The 19,165-nt window shown below is 39.9% G+C and overlaps 2 protein-coding genes across 4 annotated transcripts in view; one reads left to right on the forward strand and one right to left on the reverse strand.

The window, feature by feature from the left end:
- Positions 1 to 4,415: 4,415 nt before the first annotated feature.
- LOC137998997 (melanopsin-B-like) lies at positions 4,416 to 5,553 on the forward strand. Its single transcript, XM_068844833.1, has one exon. The coding sequence runs from the start codon at positions 4,416 to 4,418 to the stop codon at positions 5,400 to 5,402; it is 987 nt and encodes a 328-aa protein (XP_068700934.1). The 3' UTR covers positions 5,403 to 5,553.
- A 6,458-nt stretch (positions 5,554 to 12,011) lies between these two features.
- The window catches only part of LOC137999926 (cGMP-dependent 3',5'-cyclic phosphodiesterase-like), a 47,888-nt gene continuing 40,734 nt past the window's right edge, over positions 12,012 to 19,165 (reverse strand). For 2 of the 3 annotated variants that reach the window (XM_068845921.1, XM_068845920.1), the window contains exons 31-34: positions 18,382 to 18,494; positions 17,859 to 17,897; positions 16,377 to 16,483; positions 12,012 to 14,985 (exon numbers count right to left, since the gene is read on the reverse strand). In XM_068845921.1, the coding sequence (XP_068702022.1) occupies positions 14,817 to 14,985; positions 16,377 to 16,483; positions 17,859 to 17,897; positions 18,382 to 18,494 (428 nt within the window). In that variant the 3' untranslated portion in view covers positions 12,012 to 14,816. The remainder of the gene's footprint in view (positions 14,986 to 16,376; positions 16,484 to 17,858; positions 17,898 to 18,381; positions 18,495 to 19,165) is intronic. The other variant, XR_011123033.1, reaches the window with a different exon arrangement.

Below are 19,165 nucleotides of genomic sequence, written 5' to 3' on the forward strand. Positions count from 1 at the left end.
CTACGCGCCTCGTTTACACGCGGGCTCATGGAATAATTGTAAATTGTTACTTATCTATTTATTTTTCTTTTGTCCCCGATAATATAAATGAAAAAGTGTATCCATTTGCAACGACTTAGAGAAATGCAGTTTTAGGTAACTCGTGGTAATTCAGTACAAGAAGAGGTATTCTGATTAAAGAATACATTATCAACTCCGTTGATAAAAACCAAATTTTAAAGTATTCTGACTGTTTAATGAAATCAGAGTCAAATGCTTCGTGTGGCCGAAAGGCGCAGCATTTTGTAAGCGGGAAATTTGGGGGCTGCAACAACCCCCATAACTTTATTTTCTACCATAAGGTTCGTAAAGACGGGAAGGGAACTTTGCTAAACTGCAGAACAAACCGGGCCACTTATTTGCATATGAATGGCATTGTTAATGACTCGTTCTTCAAACGATACCGCCACAAGAACTGAATAGTGGCCGGGTATTCTACAGTTACTACTTCAGCAAAAACACCATAGCGGCGTCGTTTGAAGAACGAGGCATATAACAATACACTCCATTCATATGCAAATAATTGGCCGGGTATTCTGCAGTTTAGCCGCTGGAAGTAAGTAACCAAAACCCATGAATGTAACAACATTTACCCAAGGGCTTGACGAAACAGTGAACAGATGGTAGCAAAACTAAACTTTTATCTCACAAGATGGCGGGGAAAGAACAAAAGAAGTTTATTGACAACAAAGCCATGATGAAAAACCTCAATTTGACGTGAGATGAACCTGTCACGTAATTATTGTCTCACGGCTGTATCAGTGAATTAGTCGCAAGGTTTTATTTATTTCTTTGGCTTCTAGAACTTTGAACGCTTTTACAAAAGACAATGTTTAAACACTTCGAAAAAGCACCGTTTTGAAAAAAATTACCGCGGAGGCGATTCATGAGCATTTTTGACATTTAAAACCGGGTGCGAGTTTTTTTCCGACATTTCAGCATATCTTTGATCTAACTTCCTACGATTACGCACACGTAACTCATTTTATAGATCGTAATGAGTTTTTCCCCAGGCTTTTCTTTTAACGTTACATTTTGCGATATATACAGTTCTACTGAAGTTCTTTTCAAAATGATATTACCCGTAAAGAGGTCGAACTGTGAGCCTCTCTGAATGCTTAATCTTTTTTTAAACTTATGAACAACTCTGTTTCCCCATTTTACTGCATACGCTCATAAACTAAACTATGCAAAAATAGAGGAATCATATAAAGAAACGTTTAACTTGCTGATACATTTTTCGTGCCGGTGGAAGATTGAAACCCGAGCCATTTGTATACCAGAATAGAGTGCTCGTTCTGTCAACCACCAATCACAGAGAGGAGAAAATAATTAATAGTTACTTAGTTTGTGATCTTGCGTATTTAAAGCGACATCGTGAGTGCCAGTGTGGGGCGTGGCATAAAAGTACTGTCAGTTTAACCCCTCTGCAAACCTTTTTTCAAATGTCAGGAAACGCGGACATTCATCGACATTCATCAAAATGAATTGCTCCAGGAGGCGATTGCTTGTTTGCTTTCATGGACCGAAACGCCCAACTGTTTGGCTTATAATGATAAAAAAGTGGAATCAAACACCTTTTTTTGCTCTGCCGTGGATGAAGTGATCCCGTAGGTTTCAAAATAGCGGGGACGCTACTGTAAAGTGATGTGAGACACTATTTTAAAATTAAGATCTACCCACATTATCATTGCTTTTCCCCCTTTAACAACAGCTTCCCTAGAGATTATTGTTTCAAGTGAAAATTGACAGAAAAACCAGTTCATGCAAAGAAAAGAAAACTATTCACTAATGTTATCGGCCGCAGATACTGGGATAGAACATGATGAATTAACCTTTTAAATTTGACGAAGTTGCAATCGGGCAGGAGTTTCTTGAAAGCCGGCTTTACTGTCGTGACTAGACAAAAATTGACGGTAATGCTTTTCGTCTCTTTCTTTTGTTCTCACCTCAGTTGAATCAAACACCTTTTTTTGCTCTGCCGTGGATGAAGTGATCCCGTAGGTTTCAAAATAGCGGGGACGCTACTGTAAAGTGATGTGAGACACTATTTTAAAATTAAGATCTACCCACATTATCATTGCTTTTCCCCCTTTAACAACAGCTTCCCTAGAGATTATTGTTTCAAGTGAAAATTGACAGAAAAACCAGTTCATGCAAAGAAAAGAAAACTATTCACTAATGTTATCGGCCGCAGATACTGGGATAGAACATGATGAATTAACCTTTTAAATTTGACGAAGTTGCAATCGGGCAGGAGTTTCTTGAAAGCCGGCTTTACTGTCGTGACTAGACAAAAATTGACGGTAATGCTTTTCGTCTCTTTCTTTTGTTCTCACCTCAGTTGAAAAAAGTGACGTTAAAACAACTGGCAGTTTGATTTTGTACGTTTTCAAACGTTGAACTTTCCCAGGAAGGGAATGTAGAGTGCACCGAAAGAAGCCATGTTGTTTTCTACTGTTTTACTTCAAGACGGGCTTAATGACATCACTCAGTAATCTCAATATGAGATGATCACGCTGATTCGTTATAAAAGTGTTTGAATTTAGAGAATTTTGATCGAGATCGACTAGTTGTCTATCTCTCCCGCTCCAGGGCACCAAATAGGAAAAAATGGAGCAAAATCTATTGAGTGCTCTATCCTTGTTGTGCAGTGATTAGATAATTTTTAAAAATAATATAAAATTTTGATTTGAGATGATTGCATAACTCGATGTGTCTACAGGGAATTATAGGGTTCAGTGAAATAACAAGGAGATGTGCTTTTTTATCTGATTATAAACACGAATATGACTTGAGTTTTTTAATAACTGGAATGCTCCTATGTTTATTGTGTCTCGCAAATGAAGCTTTTATACATTTTTTATTAAAAAAATTCCAGTTTTGATTGAACATTTGCTTTGGGTACCTAATTAAACGAGGTTTTTAAATTTTCACATCTAAAATAATGAGGCATTTACCTGGAGATCAAAACGAAAAAAAAATCTTGAAAAGAAAATTATTTGAAGATTCCTGGCGTTTTTGATCGGGTAGACGTACACAGCACAAACTCTTTTTTATGTCTATCATAAAATACATTTGAAGTGCATGCGGTTTTATAGACGAGAGAGAGAGATGTGATCTCCGCACTTATCTGGGCAATACAGATGATATAACAGATCCGACATGCCGAACACTTTAACACTTGATCATGAATCTCAAGTACGTTGCTTACAACCTATTTTTGCTAAACTAGATACGAATGTAATTTTACGTCAACGGAAAAAAGTATGACCCGGTGAAGGGCATGTGTAAGGTTGCTCTCTAAGCAAGTAAATTAAAGATCATTGAAAGTGACCTTGAAGAAGAAGGTTTATCGGCAAATACTCGCACGTTTTCGCGTATACATGAATTAGGACATCTTTTGAAATGCATGTGTAATAATAGATACAATTTTGCGTCCCAAGCACTTATAAATTGCAAAAATTATAAAAAAAACATAATTCGACTAGGCTTTGTCTGGAGGCGCTAGAACCAGCATTGAGAGGTTGAAAAATTATGCCATTCCCTGGCTGTTTTAGACGAGGCGAATCATAACACATTTAGTTTCCTACCGTCTTCCACAGCAAGATGCTCGGCGGGCATCAGTAAATTTGTGGAAATTTATGAAATGAAATTATGAAATTGATGAACCCGTCTACTGTATTCAATCATTTTATAGGAAAAAAAAAGTGGAAAGTAACTTTAAACATTTACCATGTCTACTGACATAATCATCTCTACGACTCTTTGGCTGGCTTCTTGAGACAGACCCTTTTTCAATTGATCGCTTGCAGTCAGCGCACGTGCAGATAGAGAGTGATTCCCTTTTAGCACGTGTAAGAATATAAATGGTAAGAACGTGGACTGGTGGTGCGGTAAGGTTTCGTAATACGTGGGAAGACGTTACATCATACAACAAAACTCCTAAGCTGCTCTCCTAACTTAATAAACGGGGTAGTTTACGAGACTTTATTGCTGAGTAGGTGTTAAAGGTTTTGGGGGAGCTAAACTTCCGGGAAAATGCTATTAAGAAGGAACTGACGATGACAAATGCAAAGAAACGACCACTGAAAATTAAACGTTCGGCAACGATTTTCGAGTGACTATACTTGTTTTCTCGTTCGGTAACAAGACTGATATAAAAAGTCGAAACGAATAATTTGAGAAGTACTGAACCACGACAGAGGGCGAACGCTTGGAAACAGTGGCCTAGATAAATCCGGCAATGATTGGTATGGTGAACATCGCTTTAAACTAAACTACCGCTTACAAAACCTAAACAGACGGGCTGTAACGGTTTTATTACATTGTAGGCCTTTGAAAATTATTGCAAAGAGCAAAGAGAGTAACGAAAAATGGGTAAAGTTGCAACATGGAGCACAATATTTCTGGTCATCGAGTTTGTAGTTTGCCTATTAGGAATTTTGTTCAACTGCTTAGTGATTTGTATAATTTTCAAGAACGTCAGCCGACTCGCCGCGTCAGGCTTTTTGGTTCTCAGCATGGCGCTGAGTGATGTCCTGTCCTGCTCTGTTGCTGTACCATTTTCTATCGTGGCACATTTCCAGAAGAAATGGCCCCTTGGAATTGCGGGTTGCAAGGCGCATGCATTCATGGTGTTCTTCTTTGCACTCGTCTCTATCACCCACTTGGCAGCCATTTCTGTTGGGAAGTACTTCACTATCAGTAAATCGCTGACAAGGGAATCTTACTTTAATAGAAGACAGATATTGTATATAGTCTTGGCCTGTTGGTTTTACTCATTTGCATTCAGTGTAGCCCCCCTATTTGGATGGTCTAGATATGGCCTTGAAGGAACCAACGCAACGTGTTCCATTAAATGGGATTCCTCTCAACCAAGCGATAAGGCATATTTTGGGGTTGTCTTCATCGCTTGTTTCTTTTTGCCCATGGGAGTGATTACACTGTCTTATTACAAAATCCATAAGGTCTCTACACGCATCGTTGACAACCTTCGAGGTCATTCTGGTGGACGAATAACGATGGCTATGACACAGGCCCTTGTGAAGAAGCACCGAAAATCCGCCATGTACTTTTTGACTATCGTAGCCGCATTTATGCTTGCGTGGTCGCCTTACGCAGTGGTATCTCTGATTGTAGTTATCATCGGTAAGACATTGAACCCTATTGCCACAAGTGCATGCAGTGTGCTTGCGAAAACTTCCTTCATGGTCAATCCACTTCTGTATGCCATTTTCTCTCGACGTTTTCGGCGACGAATCGCTCTTGTAATTCCCATGCCTAGACGGAACCAAGACGACAGGGCTAGAGGTTCCAATGCTTTACACGTGTCACGTAATTCACAACCTTTTGCTATCTAAAAAAGGCGGCATCTGCCACTGTATACTCTTGGTTTGGCCTGAGAAGAATTTTGTGTAATATCTCGGAATATCTGGTCAAGAAACATCTTCTGTTAATGCTATATAGTAATTGTATTTTAACACCAGATGCATTGAAAGAAGGAATGTGATAGTTTTCCACACGTCGAGAGGCAATCAGGAGATATGTAGAACGTTACGAAGATTAGCTCGACGATTTAAATGTCCACAAAATGACTTCAGAGACTGATATGAACAATTAAGGAGAGAGGGCACTTCTGGGGAGGTCGCTGAACTAGAGCCAGTTCAAATGGATGGGATAGACAAGCTCATTTCATTTAAGTCAAGTATGATTTCGTGAAATTTACGATTTTCAAAGACAGGAATCTGATCGAGATGAACTCGACGATTTGCGTGTCCACAAAATGACTGATATGAACAATTAAGGAGAGAGGGCACTTCTGATGAGGAGATCGCTGAATTAGAGTCTGTTTTAAGTAAATGGATGAGATAGACAAGCTCTGCTCTTGTGTTCATTTCCAAGTTTAAGTCAAGCATGACCTTGTTAATCATACGATTTTCACAGGCATGCACAGGAACCTGATCACTGAAGCCTTCCCTCGCTATTCGAACAGTCAAATGCGGTACATTTGCAAAAAGACGGAACGATCGGTGTTTGCATAGCGTTTCCTCTGGCCGTCTCGTGATACATTTTGCCTGACCACAGCTGCCCATGTGATACTGCCGTGCATCTTTGGGACATGATCACCCAACATGTGGCTGTGTCAAATATAAGCTTCCTTTCTTTCCTCTCTAACACTTTATCACTGGTATCGATCAGCCACGACATTGCGCCACTTCATGATGTGGATGTGGATGGAGGTTATCTCCCTTGCATGTACATGTTTGTAATTAGCTATCGCTGTTGTGCCATTCCAGCATCGCATTCCAGCAATTGAAAGGCTGAACATTAAGTATACTTCTAAGTACGTTTTTCGTACATTATATTACGTGTACCATATAGCTGAGATTGCCCTCATGGTTAGTGCTCCCCACTCCAGTTCGAGTGGTCGGGGTTCGGAGCCCTGGCCGGGTACATTGTGTTGTGTTCTTGGGCAAGACACTTTACTCTCACGGTGCCTCTCCCCACCCAGGTGTATAAATGGGTACCAGCGAATTTAATGCTGGGTGTAACCCTGCGTTGGACTAGCATCCCATCCAGGGAGGAGTAGGAATACTCCTAGTCGCTTCATGCTACAGAAACCGGGATAAGCTCCGGCTCCAATGGGCCACTGGCTCGTAATAGTTGAGATTGATGATCTCTAGTTTACAAAATTCTTACATATCCACAGTTCGTTCTTATTTTCAACTGTTACTGGGTTTATAATTACTACTGCGAACCTGCCGCAATTGATACTTCACTGCATGGTAGCGAAAATAGTGTGCTGAGCAGCGCAACCTCGGATTCCATGCCAACATGTTTTTCCTTGACAAGTGCTGAACTTGTTCCTGTAATGATGGTCTACAAGGCTAAGCCAATAAAATGAAAACAAAATAAAATAGGCGTTGCAGAAACAAAAATTCACAAGCATGCTGAAGTGAGGCATCAAGGCGAGACGGCGGCAACCTTAAACGTGATATTTTTACGCGTAAAAAAAAAAAATTATCTTCGCATCTAAAAAATAAGGGACACCCTTACTATGGTTACCTTTAATAAAATGCGCCTTAATTAAGCACACGGTTGAAAGTTCATTCATGTTATAATAAAAAGTATATAGTTGATTTTAGATACGAATCTTATTTTCTCATGTTGATAAAATTCGTATCCACGCGCGGCCATGTAATATCCTCTATTTATGTCATTTCTATCAACTTGCAACCATTCTCTTTACACCGAAGAAATAATCCATCATGTTTAAAAGTCGTTTTGACAACAGAAGTAAAAGGAACTTGAGAGCCGTTGTGGTGGAACAACGGTACATGAGTCATTTGGGTATATTAAAATAAAGTAAATCAATAAATAAATAAAACAATCTGCAAAATGAAATAAATGAAAGCGCCAAGATAATTGAGAGAAAAAAAAACGTGTTGTGAATTGACTTTAGCAAGTTAGTTTGCAAATTCATTTAGGACAGATAATTATTCATTGATGCCTTGCTGCGAGATAACCAATCACTTGAGTTAAAAATAATATACATTTCTTCTAACTGTTCGTTACCTTCCAGACGAAATCAGTTTTACATAAAAATTATAATATCTTTCTTTTAACTTTCCCACTGTATGTCTGAAAACGACTCCAAGGCAGAGCTTTTTTGCGTTGGCAAGTCAGTCCCCCCGAAACGAGAATTCATCTTGAATAAAATCGTAAAGTACTTTGTTCGATAATCAATAAATAACTAACTAAATACAGAAATAAATCGTCTTTCTTCTCAATAACATGATTTGTTAAAAAAAGTCATGTAAAGGTGAATTGTCCCAGCTCATCACTTTTCGCCTTTCACAAAGAGAACTTTCACCAATCACGCTTCCCGACGATAAAAAACCAGCTCTTTCACGTGTTAGCGAAAAAAAAAAAGTACATGCATTTCCACCGTCAATGAAAAATCCTCCACTTGACATTAAATCAAAGGTGTAGATAATTACTTCCCACAGACACGTATTTTAAATCGTTACGCCTCGTGAGGCAATGACAGAAAACAAATTTTACGCGTGACATAAGACGAGGAATAAAAACTAAGGCTCTTATTTCTTCGACGCAAAAAAGGAACCTCATGGAAGGGATACATCTGTTGACTTAGGCATATTCAGTTATTTTTGTTGGATAGATTTCAATTTAATCTGGAGTAAACAGAATCATTTTAGTGCATAAATGAGATCAACACGATTAGAATGTAAAGCACATTGGATGGATATCTCTGAAGCGGCCTGATGCAAAGGTCAAAGTTGAAACGTTTCACTAAGACGCGTTTCCTTTTTTTCCGAATAACCCAATATGATGCCTTCTGCTACTCCTTCGTTATTTTTTTGTCTTGTTTTTCTTTTTTTTTTACTTTACTGATTTTCCAATCTAAATTAATTTTGAACAGGTAATTTTTCACCTCAAGGAAATGAAATTACGAAGTGCAAAAGAAATTCTCATGAAAACGACTGTGGTCTTGCACGGTACGTACAAAAAAGAGGAATTATCATCCTGTAAGCCTGAAGAAACGCAAGGAGTGATAGGCCACACTGATTCCCTTCCCGTGTGAAAACATGTATAGAGCCTTTTATGGTTTTGCTCTAACAAGCAGATCCTTCAAGGGTTTTCCTTTTTTGTATGAAATGATAGGTGGTTTTAAAATTTGGCAAAGTAGGGGTCGATTTTGAATTAAATGACATTTTCTGAGTAAAGCTTCTTTTAGAAGTTGTCATGCTAGATGATACAAATACCGAAATTGTCAAATCTTGAATCATAGGAGGCAATGATTTATCAGAGTTTTGGAAGGGTTACAATGTTCCCTCACGTATCACGAAGAATCGTTGCTTTTAATTTATCATTACTTTACATTTGGGCATGTAATCTCGGAATAGTTTCGAAAAGGATTGTCTGCAGTCCATTTCACAAATACAAAAGGTTGAGATAAAGAATTATAGATAACTGAACGACAAGTGAATATAAATTTGAAATAAAATTTCGAACATTATCCAGGCAAAATTGATGTAAGGGCGTTCAAATAATCAGAACTGAACAAATTGCTCAATCTGGGTGTGACTCATTTTCGTTCAACTTGGAAGGCTTTTAACAAATAGAATCTTCGTCTTTCATCTAATGAGCTGAAATGAGTATTGCATACATCCTTTTAATTTTTTTTGGGCTTTAATTTTCGTGTACGCCTCTAGGCACAGGTGTTTCCGTTTTCACTTTATAAATATTAAAGTGCTGCCGTTTTTTTCCCATTTACGTGCCAGTGAAAACGTAATAAATTTCTCGTTTCAGGTAATTTGGCAAGGATAAGCACCAGTTAGCGATTCCTAACACAGAATATGCATGCCTCATTTTGACGTTCGGCAAATCAAAAAAAATCTTTTCTTTGCTGCTCTGTACGGGTGACTTCTGTCAACGTATCATGCGTTAAACAAGAAATAACTATTTGAAAGCAAGTGATTTCAAACGAAGCTAATAATTAACGTTACTGAGAAATGTGGTATAATAGTCAACTATAGTCGTTCACGATTAGTTGTAATTTTGGGATAGCCTAATCCAAAAATACCACATGCTACAATAAATCTACTAATTATAGCGATCGAAAACAGACCTGTACAGGGACCATAAATAACTCGATAGTCTAATTCTGGACCTGTTTGCACCCACGTAGAGACACAGAGGGAAAACATTTTTCAACATTTTTCTTATTTTAGTTCTTCTCTGACAATGACAGAGACTAACAGAAAAAAATGACTTGAAGTAAACAAGGGGTCATTGTCAAGACAAACATCTAATTTTTGTACAAAACGACGCTTGCCCTTTTAGTTGCAAAGCTCTCCAATGTTCACTTTAATGACTGCACTATTGTAAAGTTTCTTGACCAACAATTTTGGTGATGATTGCACGTAAACTTTAATAGTACTTGTCGTTGGAGAATAGATTAAGTGGCTCATCAAGAAAAACCTTGCTGGTTAGGTAAGATCCGAAGCCCAATCATAATTTTCGTCATCATTTATGTCCCTAGTGAGGAGACACACACATCCGTCTTTAAATTGTTAGCTGATGTTGTTAAATGTTTTAAAAGCATTCTTTCCGTCTGTTGCATGGGCTCAAAAGACTTCCTATTTCCTCAAAACCCACGAGTTCACCCGTATTTTCAAATTACGAAACCAAACGATTCCTTTAGTTTGAAATTCCTGTTATGATTACGTAACTGCCTCACAAAAAGGCCTTTTCTGGTTACACCAAATGATCTCCAGACAGGAAAATCGTAGGTTGAAATCCTAACTGGTGGTGCAACATTTAGAAAAAAAGTTGTGATAAATATCAAGTAAACGTTGACAAATGCAAATTGTTGGGCCGGTGAGTCACCCGGAATCACATAACAGTGCGCGAAAAGAAAGAAAATTGTCTCGGCTATCATGTGGTTTGGGCACACGCACGCAGAAATAACTTCCGGTCCCTTTTCCCTAATCAATGGAAAAGAGAGTGATGATTAACTTCCAGAAAAGAGAGAGTGACGAAGCGAGATGAACAACGCAGGAGGAACGTTTTCCTATATGGTGAAGAAGGCGGCGTATATGTCAGAAGATGAGAGAACTAGTTTGAGCTGGATACTCTGTATGTATCTCTTTCCAGAGGAAATAAGGTGGTTGGGGCCAGTTTCACCACTTTTAAGGACCTTTTTAATAGAATGTTTGGCACTACAACACTGTATCATGTAATAACATTGTTATGGTACCATATGAAACACCAATTATTGCTTAACAAAATGTGCCCACAATTGTGGCGTAAAGGTTACCATGGTTACCACTCTCCAAAAATACCCAATATTTAGTCTTTACTTGTTTATATATCAGAAATGAACTCGGTGACCCCCAAATTTTATTGCAGAATACTAATTAGCAATCTAAGTTGGTCCCCAAAAAACTTTCCTGATAGTTCTATCTCACACTACTAATTACTATTCTACAATAAAAGGGGAGGGGAAGGGTTCACCGAGTTTATTTTTGAGATGTAAGTAATGTTGCTTTTGGAGAACTTTCATGTTGCCATGGTAGCCTATACGTCACAATAGTGGGCAAATTTTGTGAAGCAATAATTACTGTTTCATATGATACCATAACATTGCTGTTAGGTGATACAGTACAGTAGTTACAACCCATCTAATAAGAAAGTCTCTCAGAGTGGTGAAATTGATTCCAGCCACCTTTAAAAATTGCCCTCTCATGTTCCTCAATAAACGCTGTTGACCTTTCTATTTGTGCATGCGCAAGACCAATTCACTCCATATTTTTGTTATATTTTGTCTAAAGGCATTGTCTACTCCCACTGAAATTAAACTATCACTTTGTTATAAAACAGTAAAGTGCAGTAGTTAAATTACACTTTGCCTTGGGAATCCAGGAGCGAGCCTAGCTCAGTCGGTTAGTGCGCGGAACGTGTGACATGGATGTCTTTCCTCTGATCCGTGTAGCTGTTGGTTTGAATACCCGTAAAACGGAGCATTGACGGAGGAAGATGGCTCAAAGGTGCGCCCCGCGCGAGAGCTACAAGTTTATCATTAACTTTAGTTCAATGGCACGTGTTACCCTCGTAAAATAAAGTTCTATTTCTTATATCGCCAAATTCACCGTCAAGACGTATGAAGTCACCCAGGCAAACAATCACACCGGTCTTATTATTTATAACCACGATGACCAATAGTCACCCATTTTAAAAAACAAAAGAAACGGTATCATCCTCCTCATCAAGAAAACTGAGAATTCGACATGTCAGGACTAAGAATTTCTCCCTTTCTTGAAATAAAAAAAAAGACAAAAACCAGTTACTTATAAGCGGAAGCTAAACGTTTGGTGTTGAACCTGAATTGTCTCACAGTAATGCCACACGAATGAAACCAAACTCGGAGAAGAAACTGCCAGGGATGCCTGGAGTGAGAAGAGGGAATATTTAATTCACCATTAATATAATACCAAACAATATATACATAAACAATTTCGACCCATGTCCTTTAAATAAATGCTTTACAACTTTGTCGAAAGCTTAAGATTCCCTTTAAAACAAGGTAAATGTAATGCCAGGTTCGAAGTTGGAGCCAAGCGCGATTTTACCGCCTTAATTAGCGAGGCATGTTACTGGACGAGCAGTGGAGCAGTGGGCTGGGCGCTAACGCTAAAAATCAACTGGGTTTCATTAGGGAAAACACTACAGCTGCACGAACCTTAAAGCGAAAGTCAGATAATGACCCTTGAAAATAACTAAAGTCAACGGAAGGCCTTTAAAAAAAAATCTCCCAAAACAAGAGACATGAGTATTAAATACAACAGGTGCAAGACAATGAAACCGGATCTCAAGCAAAAACGCCATTTTGGTAATCGCAACAATATGCTCTTTCTTTTCCAGTTTTCATTTCACATTAAATCTATTTTTGGTCGCAGACCCCAGCTACCTGTGCTGATCTTTCGTTCTCATTGAATTTTCAGCTTCAAGAATCTCCGTCCCCATGATCACATTTCGTGCGAATTTCTCATGTGGTGGTGATCGTTCAAAAGTGTTGACCAACATTTATCTGACGAATAGTGTTCACTTGGTTCTACATCATAATATGACTCAATAATGATTCAGTTATGAATAATTGTTTTAGCATAAACCACACAAGTTGACTAAAAAGCCAACCAAAAAAATACCACTTTATTATTTTCAAATGTGATCGGAAACTTAAAACTTCGCGCGCCGGTTGCTCGCGGGGTGCGGAAATTTCAAATCACGGGTGCCGGTTACAAGGAGGTAAATGAAACTTGGTTAATCACCTACGAGTTAGCCAAACAGCGAGCGCGGAGAGCACTATTCACTTGTGTGGTATACACTAATATAAAGGTTCATATTGCACTGAACCAGGTTAACAATCCGGCATGGTTTGATGCTAACATGATCAGCCTTGGCGTGAAGCTACCTATTTGCCAAGTGTTTTACCTGACACATATTTAACTCGGGAGTTCCCGATCTACGACGGTCACGTCAATGAAAACATCAATTCAAAATATAACTTTGCACCATTGTAAGTCTTCGCGATTTCTCCACGTCGTACAATGTGAGCGAAGTATCCTAAAATGAATTGGTACGGGCGGTTTCGCAGTGCAAATAGAGCAATGAAAGGTTGACGATTGTATGTTCTCGTTGTGGTCACAGTGTTAGGGACCTTAAGGGCCGATTTACACGATACGATTTTGTCGCATGCGACAACGGCTTACGACAGGCCCACGACATGATTTACGATTGTTGTGTACGTCAGAAAAAATGTCGTAGCATTTTAAAACATGATTTAAAACGCTGCGACAATGGTAAGTCATGTCGTAGGCCTGTCGTGATGCTTGTCGCAAGCGACAAAATCGTATCGTGTAAATCGGCCCTAAGATCTACGACGTCGTCGACGACGCCTCAAAACAATGATATCATTGGTTACAAGAGCATATTTGAAATAATCGGGCTGCACGTGCGGCACGTACTTTACCTCACATTTTTGCGGTACACTGCGATTGGTTGATTCTTGGTCAAGTGCCCCTGATCAAATTCAAATGTATCCCGACCGGGATACAATTCTGCAGTTGTTGCCCACTCCAGATGTTTTGCTGCGATTGTTGACGGAAAAGTCTAATATATGATAAAGCACTTAATATCTGGTCCCTCGGGAAACTAGTTAGTTTTGTTTTCCCTCGAGTCCTGATGACATCAGGACGCTCGGGAAAAGAAAACTCACTGTTTCCCTGGAGCTCGGGACCATACATTAAGTGTATAACATTCATTGTCAGGGTTATAAATGTTCAAAGTATTTTCTCTTAAAACGGGCATTCAAATCTCGTACTCGTTCTCGTTCTAGAATCTAAAGGTCCCTATTAAGGTCCCGAATGTTATGCAGAGTACGCAAGAATATGAGCCAAAATGAATGCTACGCGTTCAGCATGATTATTTTTCTCTTTCAACCGATGATACTGTTGTTTTGTAGCGTTGTCGTTACCGTCCCGGCCGTCGTCGTTTCTTAAACTCCCTGTTAAGGACGATGCCTACTACTCTTATTGCGCACACGTTCTGCGCACCTCGAGATACTCGGGTTTCCTATGGGTGGTGCTTACAAAGACAGGAATATTTTTGCGCGGTTTAAAACTATGCGGAGAAGAAAGAACTTAGTAAGTGTTCTTGGTACCCAAAAAGAAAATTGGGGGTAACCATGCAGTTTTGAGAGATAATTATGCTTCAATTTGGAAAAGAACGCCATGCATTTCTTTCTATTTTAAAGCTCTTTAGAAATACTGTTGCATAACACTTTTTGAGATCTGCTTTTCCCGCATGTTCATAAACCAGCGCAAAAATGCCTTTGAATTAGTAGGCACCGTCCTTAAACAGGGGAAAAGGACGTTAATTAATCAGTGAAGATATAAAAGGACCCTTGTTCCAGGTTCACATCACTCCTGCCGACAACGGTCAAGAGTGTCGAAACGTTTCAGGGAATTGAATCGTAACTACGAAAGTCGCATTCGTTAAATTTGAAATCAGAGTAGCATCAAATCATGTGTGATTGTTAAAACATTTGGCCAGCGCTTTCCAGTGTAAAATAAACTTGTGCCAACGTATGCATTTTGTTTTAACCAAAGAACTCCGCCCTCAAGTGGATCGAACGTTCTTTTAGTGCACAGTAAGGCAACTAAGAGTAGATGACAAGTTTTCTATTGCTGTCAGGTGTGAGGCACAGCCCCATTCTCTATCAAGTGGATCTCTTTGTCAGCAGTAGCCACGGGTCTATAGACGTAGTCCCCATCTTCCTGAGCTTTCTGCCACTTTTGTCTGTTGGACAGAACCGTGTCTAGCACCATTCCAGTCTCGGGAAGTAACGAAGACAACAGCCTAAGGTTTAGAGGGGAAAGGAGATAATTATTTCCAAAGGAATAATAGCGGCATTCCAATACAAAGATGGAACTTGAGCACAAACCAACAACAACTGGTATCAACCAAGTGTTTAACAAAAGAAATGGCATTGCACTAAAATAAATGAGTTTAATATTAAGTGTAATTGTATTTATAACATTATGTGTTATACAACACATTGTGACAATGTCCAAATATGGTCATAGCGCGCTCAATATTCGTCGTGCGTACTCAACAGATATCCTGCGATATACGTAATTTTGTGTGTCGCGGAGAAAAATGGTAGTTTTTCCAGGTTTTTTTTTCCAATAAACGTAGAAAATTGTGCTTTGTCATCAATTCCTTGAGCGAGCGTTGGATACGAGATGGTAAATAGTGGTCAGACAGACGCAAGCTCATCACAAACACATTTCTTGCCTTTTCGCGTACTTCTAAACGTCGGATTTGATCCACAAGAAGGTTTTTTTTTGCTTTATTCAGAGACAACTTCCGCTTTCCGGCGAAAAGAAATTTAGCTTAGTGACGCTTAGCACAATCCATTGCCATATAGGGTCAAACTAAGATATATGAGCTGATACAAACGTTGGCAGTTTAGCATTTTTTTTCAACAGAGTTGCCTATGAGAGGGCGATGCGAAGTGCTATTTTCTACCCATGGAAACCACGTGAGCGTTAGCCCCACTAACGGAAATGGGCCCACTCAAGGACAGAGAAAAACTTTGACCAGGGAAGGAAATGAACCGACGAACCTCGGGCCAGATCACCGCCACCCCACCAACCGAGTCACAAGGCCAGACAGAACCAGGCCGTGGGAACCGAAGATGTCAAATCCACGGCAATGAATATGTACAAACACAAGGGGTTACGCCCATACAAACGTTGGCCGTGTAGCACTTACACTTACAGAGTTTTTCCGTTAGTGGGGCTAACGCTCACATGGTTTCCATGGGTAAAAAATAGCACTTCGCATCGCCCTCTCATAGTTAATTCTACATGAGCTGACAAGCGAGATTGAGTGAACCAATCTGAGCACGAGAAATTCATTAACCGAGGTTGAAAATTTAATAATTGTTAAATATACGCCCGGCCGACGTGTGCAGTTTCATTTTAGATCCAAAGTTTTCGTCGAGTTTTGCGAGTTCCCGGGGAAACCGGAGTACCCGGAGAAAACCTCTCAGTGCAGAGTAGAGAACCAACAAACTCAACCCACACATGACGCAGAGTCTGGGAATCGAACCCGGGCCACATTGATGGGAGGGAAGTGCTCTCACCACTGCGCCATCCCTGCCATCTCTGCGCCAGTCCTGCACTGGAGGGAGGCGAGTACTCTGACCACTTCGCCTTAACTGCTGCTTTTTCACTGTCCCTCACCTGTAGGCAGGAAGAGCAATTGCATCCAAGAAATCAATCTGTAATTTAGGGATAACAGCGCGCTCTCTATCCATCATCTCCATTGGAGTTAGGCCCATGTGTTTTTCCTGTTTGCAAAAGAATGAAGGAACATTAGGGTGAGGTCATCCTCGCACTTAACTTGACGATTTAAGCAATTCTCCCTCATAGACACCTAAAAAATTTAGGCGGCTCCAACGAGATCCCGTTGTATATACATTTATTTCAGTGAAGGAACAATTGCAAGATTCAGATGAAAGGCAAGGACGCCTCGAGGAGAAATTTAGAGAAAACTTGATAATGGAAGAAAGTTGCAGCAGCTTTTTTTTTGGTATGAAAGTCATATTGAGAGTTTTTTTTCTAGCGAAAGGCCATCGAAGTTAATGACAAAAGTTGAGCCGTGCACAGACGCAGTGAAAAAAAAAATTTCCTGCTTTAAACGGGACCCGAAGCAATGGCCGTGCAATTGCCCTTTTCACGGTTAGTTTGTCTTATTTGCATTACAATGTAATCTAACGTGGATGCGAGGCAGTTTCGGGTTAAAACTACCAAATAGCCCGAAATTGCCTCACATACATGCTAGATTATATTGTAATGCAAATGAGAAAAACTAACCGTGAAATGGGCTATTGTGCTGCACGCTGCTGTCACATTGAGCTTCTTTCTGTCAGCTATCAAGCCATCTGGAAGCTGGGCCCTGTTTCTCGAAAGTCCCGAGAACTTTTCGGGCCCGGAAAGCCAGTCGTCAAACTGCAATCTGCTTATTTTGAAAATCTGATCCTTTAACATGTTTTTAATAAAAGAAAAACTAAGACGATTGCGAAGTTTGGTGGCTTGGAACATCGGCGTTGCGTAGATATAAAGGGAATTGTGGCACCCGAAATAGGCCCGAAAACTTAAAAATACATCAGAATCTCTTACTTTGCTTCCTCGTCTTATTTATGGTATGTGTTCTTAGCATTTCTGGCCGTTTCAGCGCGATGCTAGGGAGTTTTATTTAGTGCGCTCTCAGAGCTAAAACTCGCTAGAGTCGCGCTGAAACGGCCAGAAATGCTAAGAACATACCATTCTGATGTATTTTTATTTATATTTTAATGCCCTAAAGAACGATTGCTATACCCCATACAAAACCTTATAAAACAACGACCCCGTGCGCTTGGGGTACCTTTGCTCGAAAGATTAAATAGCTCTTCCAAAGCCCAAATCCCGGGGATGTTACTGGGGAAGATACACTGCATTTTGAATTAATTGGGAGAAAATATAACCTTAAATTTAATGAAACCAGAGATCGAGTTTAAATGAAAACCTTTCTTTTAGACAAGACGCTAAACCACATTGACATTTTTTTTCTTCGTTCTTAACGGCAAAACTACACTACAAAAAGAGGGTTGAAGTGTTTAAAACTAAAATACAAGGAAACTACAACCTAAAAAATTTCTCGAAGAAGTGTATTAAACTACCAACCTTGTCGCCTTGTGAAAAGAACTCGGTGTAAATAAGATCCTGAGGAAAAATAATTGATGAATTAAAAAGAAAAAGTGTTCATGAAAGAAAGTAATGCTCATCGCTATTTGGAGTCATTTAATTAAAGGAAATCGACAGTGTCCTCGTAGTGTTGAACCCAACTCAGTATACAGTATACAGTGTACAGTATACAGTGTGTTATTTTCTTAATCAAGCTACGATGGCCTAAGAACAAGAGTTTATACGATACAGTGAAGGCTTCTCTGTCAGAAGCAAGGCAATTCTTTAGATTAGGTGTTCCCACTTAGCGAAACGAGAAAGGCATATGAAGTGGGAAATATGGACAACGTTGGAGCCCTGAACTAAAATTCTGCTTTAGGACACAAAATGACATTCCTTCATCTCATCCGATGTAACGTGCACATTATGTACGTCTTTCAATTAAAATACTGAGTTCTTGTTGAAACACACACTGAACGGTTTGTAATGGCAATGCACCGGCCCTTAAACCACTCCTACATACCGCTGTTCCTTTCGTTCCTTTCCAGCTCTTTGTTTGATCTGACAGATCACTGGCTGTCATCATTAAAAACAAAAGAAGTTTGTGGTGGTCTGGCGAATCGACGTCGAATCCATCTTAAAAAAATAATGATAACGATGGTGATGACCACAATTAATCATCCCATTAATGCCCAAGTCGCCAGTGGAGGGTAGGTGCCCAAGAAGCCCGGGGGGCTGCAACCGCAGTCACATCCCCAAGGCGCTAGAACACCCGACTGCCCTGCCCAACCCGCAACCAAGCCACGAGCCCCCTGCGCCAGGGCCCCCTCAGGCACCCGTCACACTTGAGCCAGATAGCTCAGTGGAAAGAAAAGTAAAAAAATAAGTAAATAAATAAATAAAATATAAAAAAAGAATTAAAAGGGGGGAGGGGGGGGGGGGGAATAGGGACGGAACGCCGAGAACCACTAAACTACTAATTCGACTCACAACGCCACGCCAACAGAGCAACAAACACGCTGCAAACACATGGGACAACAACGCATGCACTAACCAGGAATACCGCTGGACAATGTCAGCCCAAGGGCTCCCACAACCTTAAGACTGCTGCAAACGCTACAGAACGCATCAAACGCTAACAAACGCCTGCAAAAAGGCTACTGACCAGACTAGCTCCCGGTCGTAAACTATATAACTATATCAAACTCTACAGAACGCACCAAAACGCTCAACAAACGCTAACAGACGGCCAAGACACTAACAACCGCCTGCAAAACACTACTGATCAGACTAGCTCCTAGTCGTTA

The sequence above is a fragment of the Montipora foliosa genome, chromosome 4 (genome assembly GCF_036669935.1).
Source record: "Montipora foliosa isolate CH-2021 chromosome 4, ASM3666993v2, whole genome shotgun sequence".
NCBI classification, from domain to species: domain Eukaryota; kingdom Metazoa; phylum Cnidaria; class Anthozoa; order Scleractinia; family Acroporidae; genus Montipora; species Montipora foliosa.

Bases quoted from the DNA above. Each gene is read 5' to 3' on its own strand.
- LOC137998997 (XM_068844833.1), top strand. From the start codon at position 4,416: ATGGGTAAAGTTGCAACATGGAGCACAATATTTCTGGTCATCGAGTTT.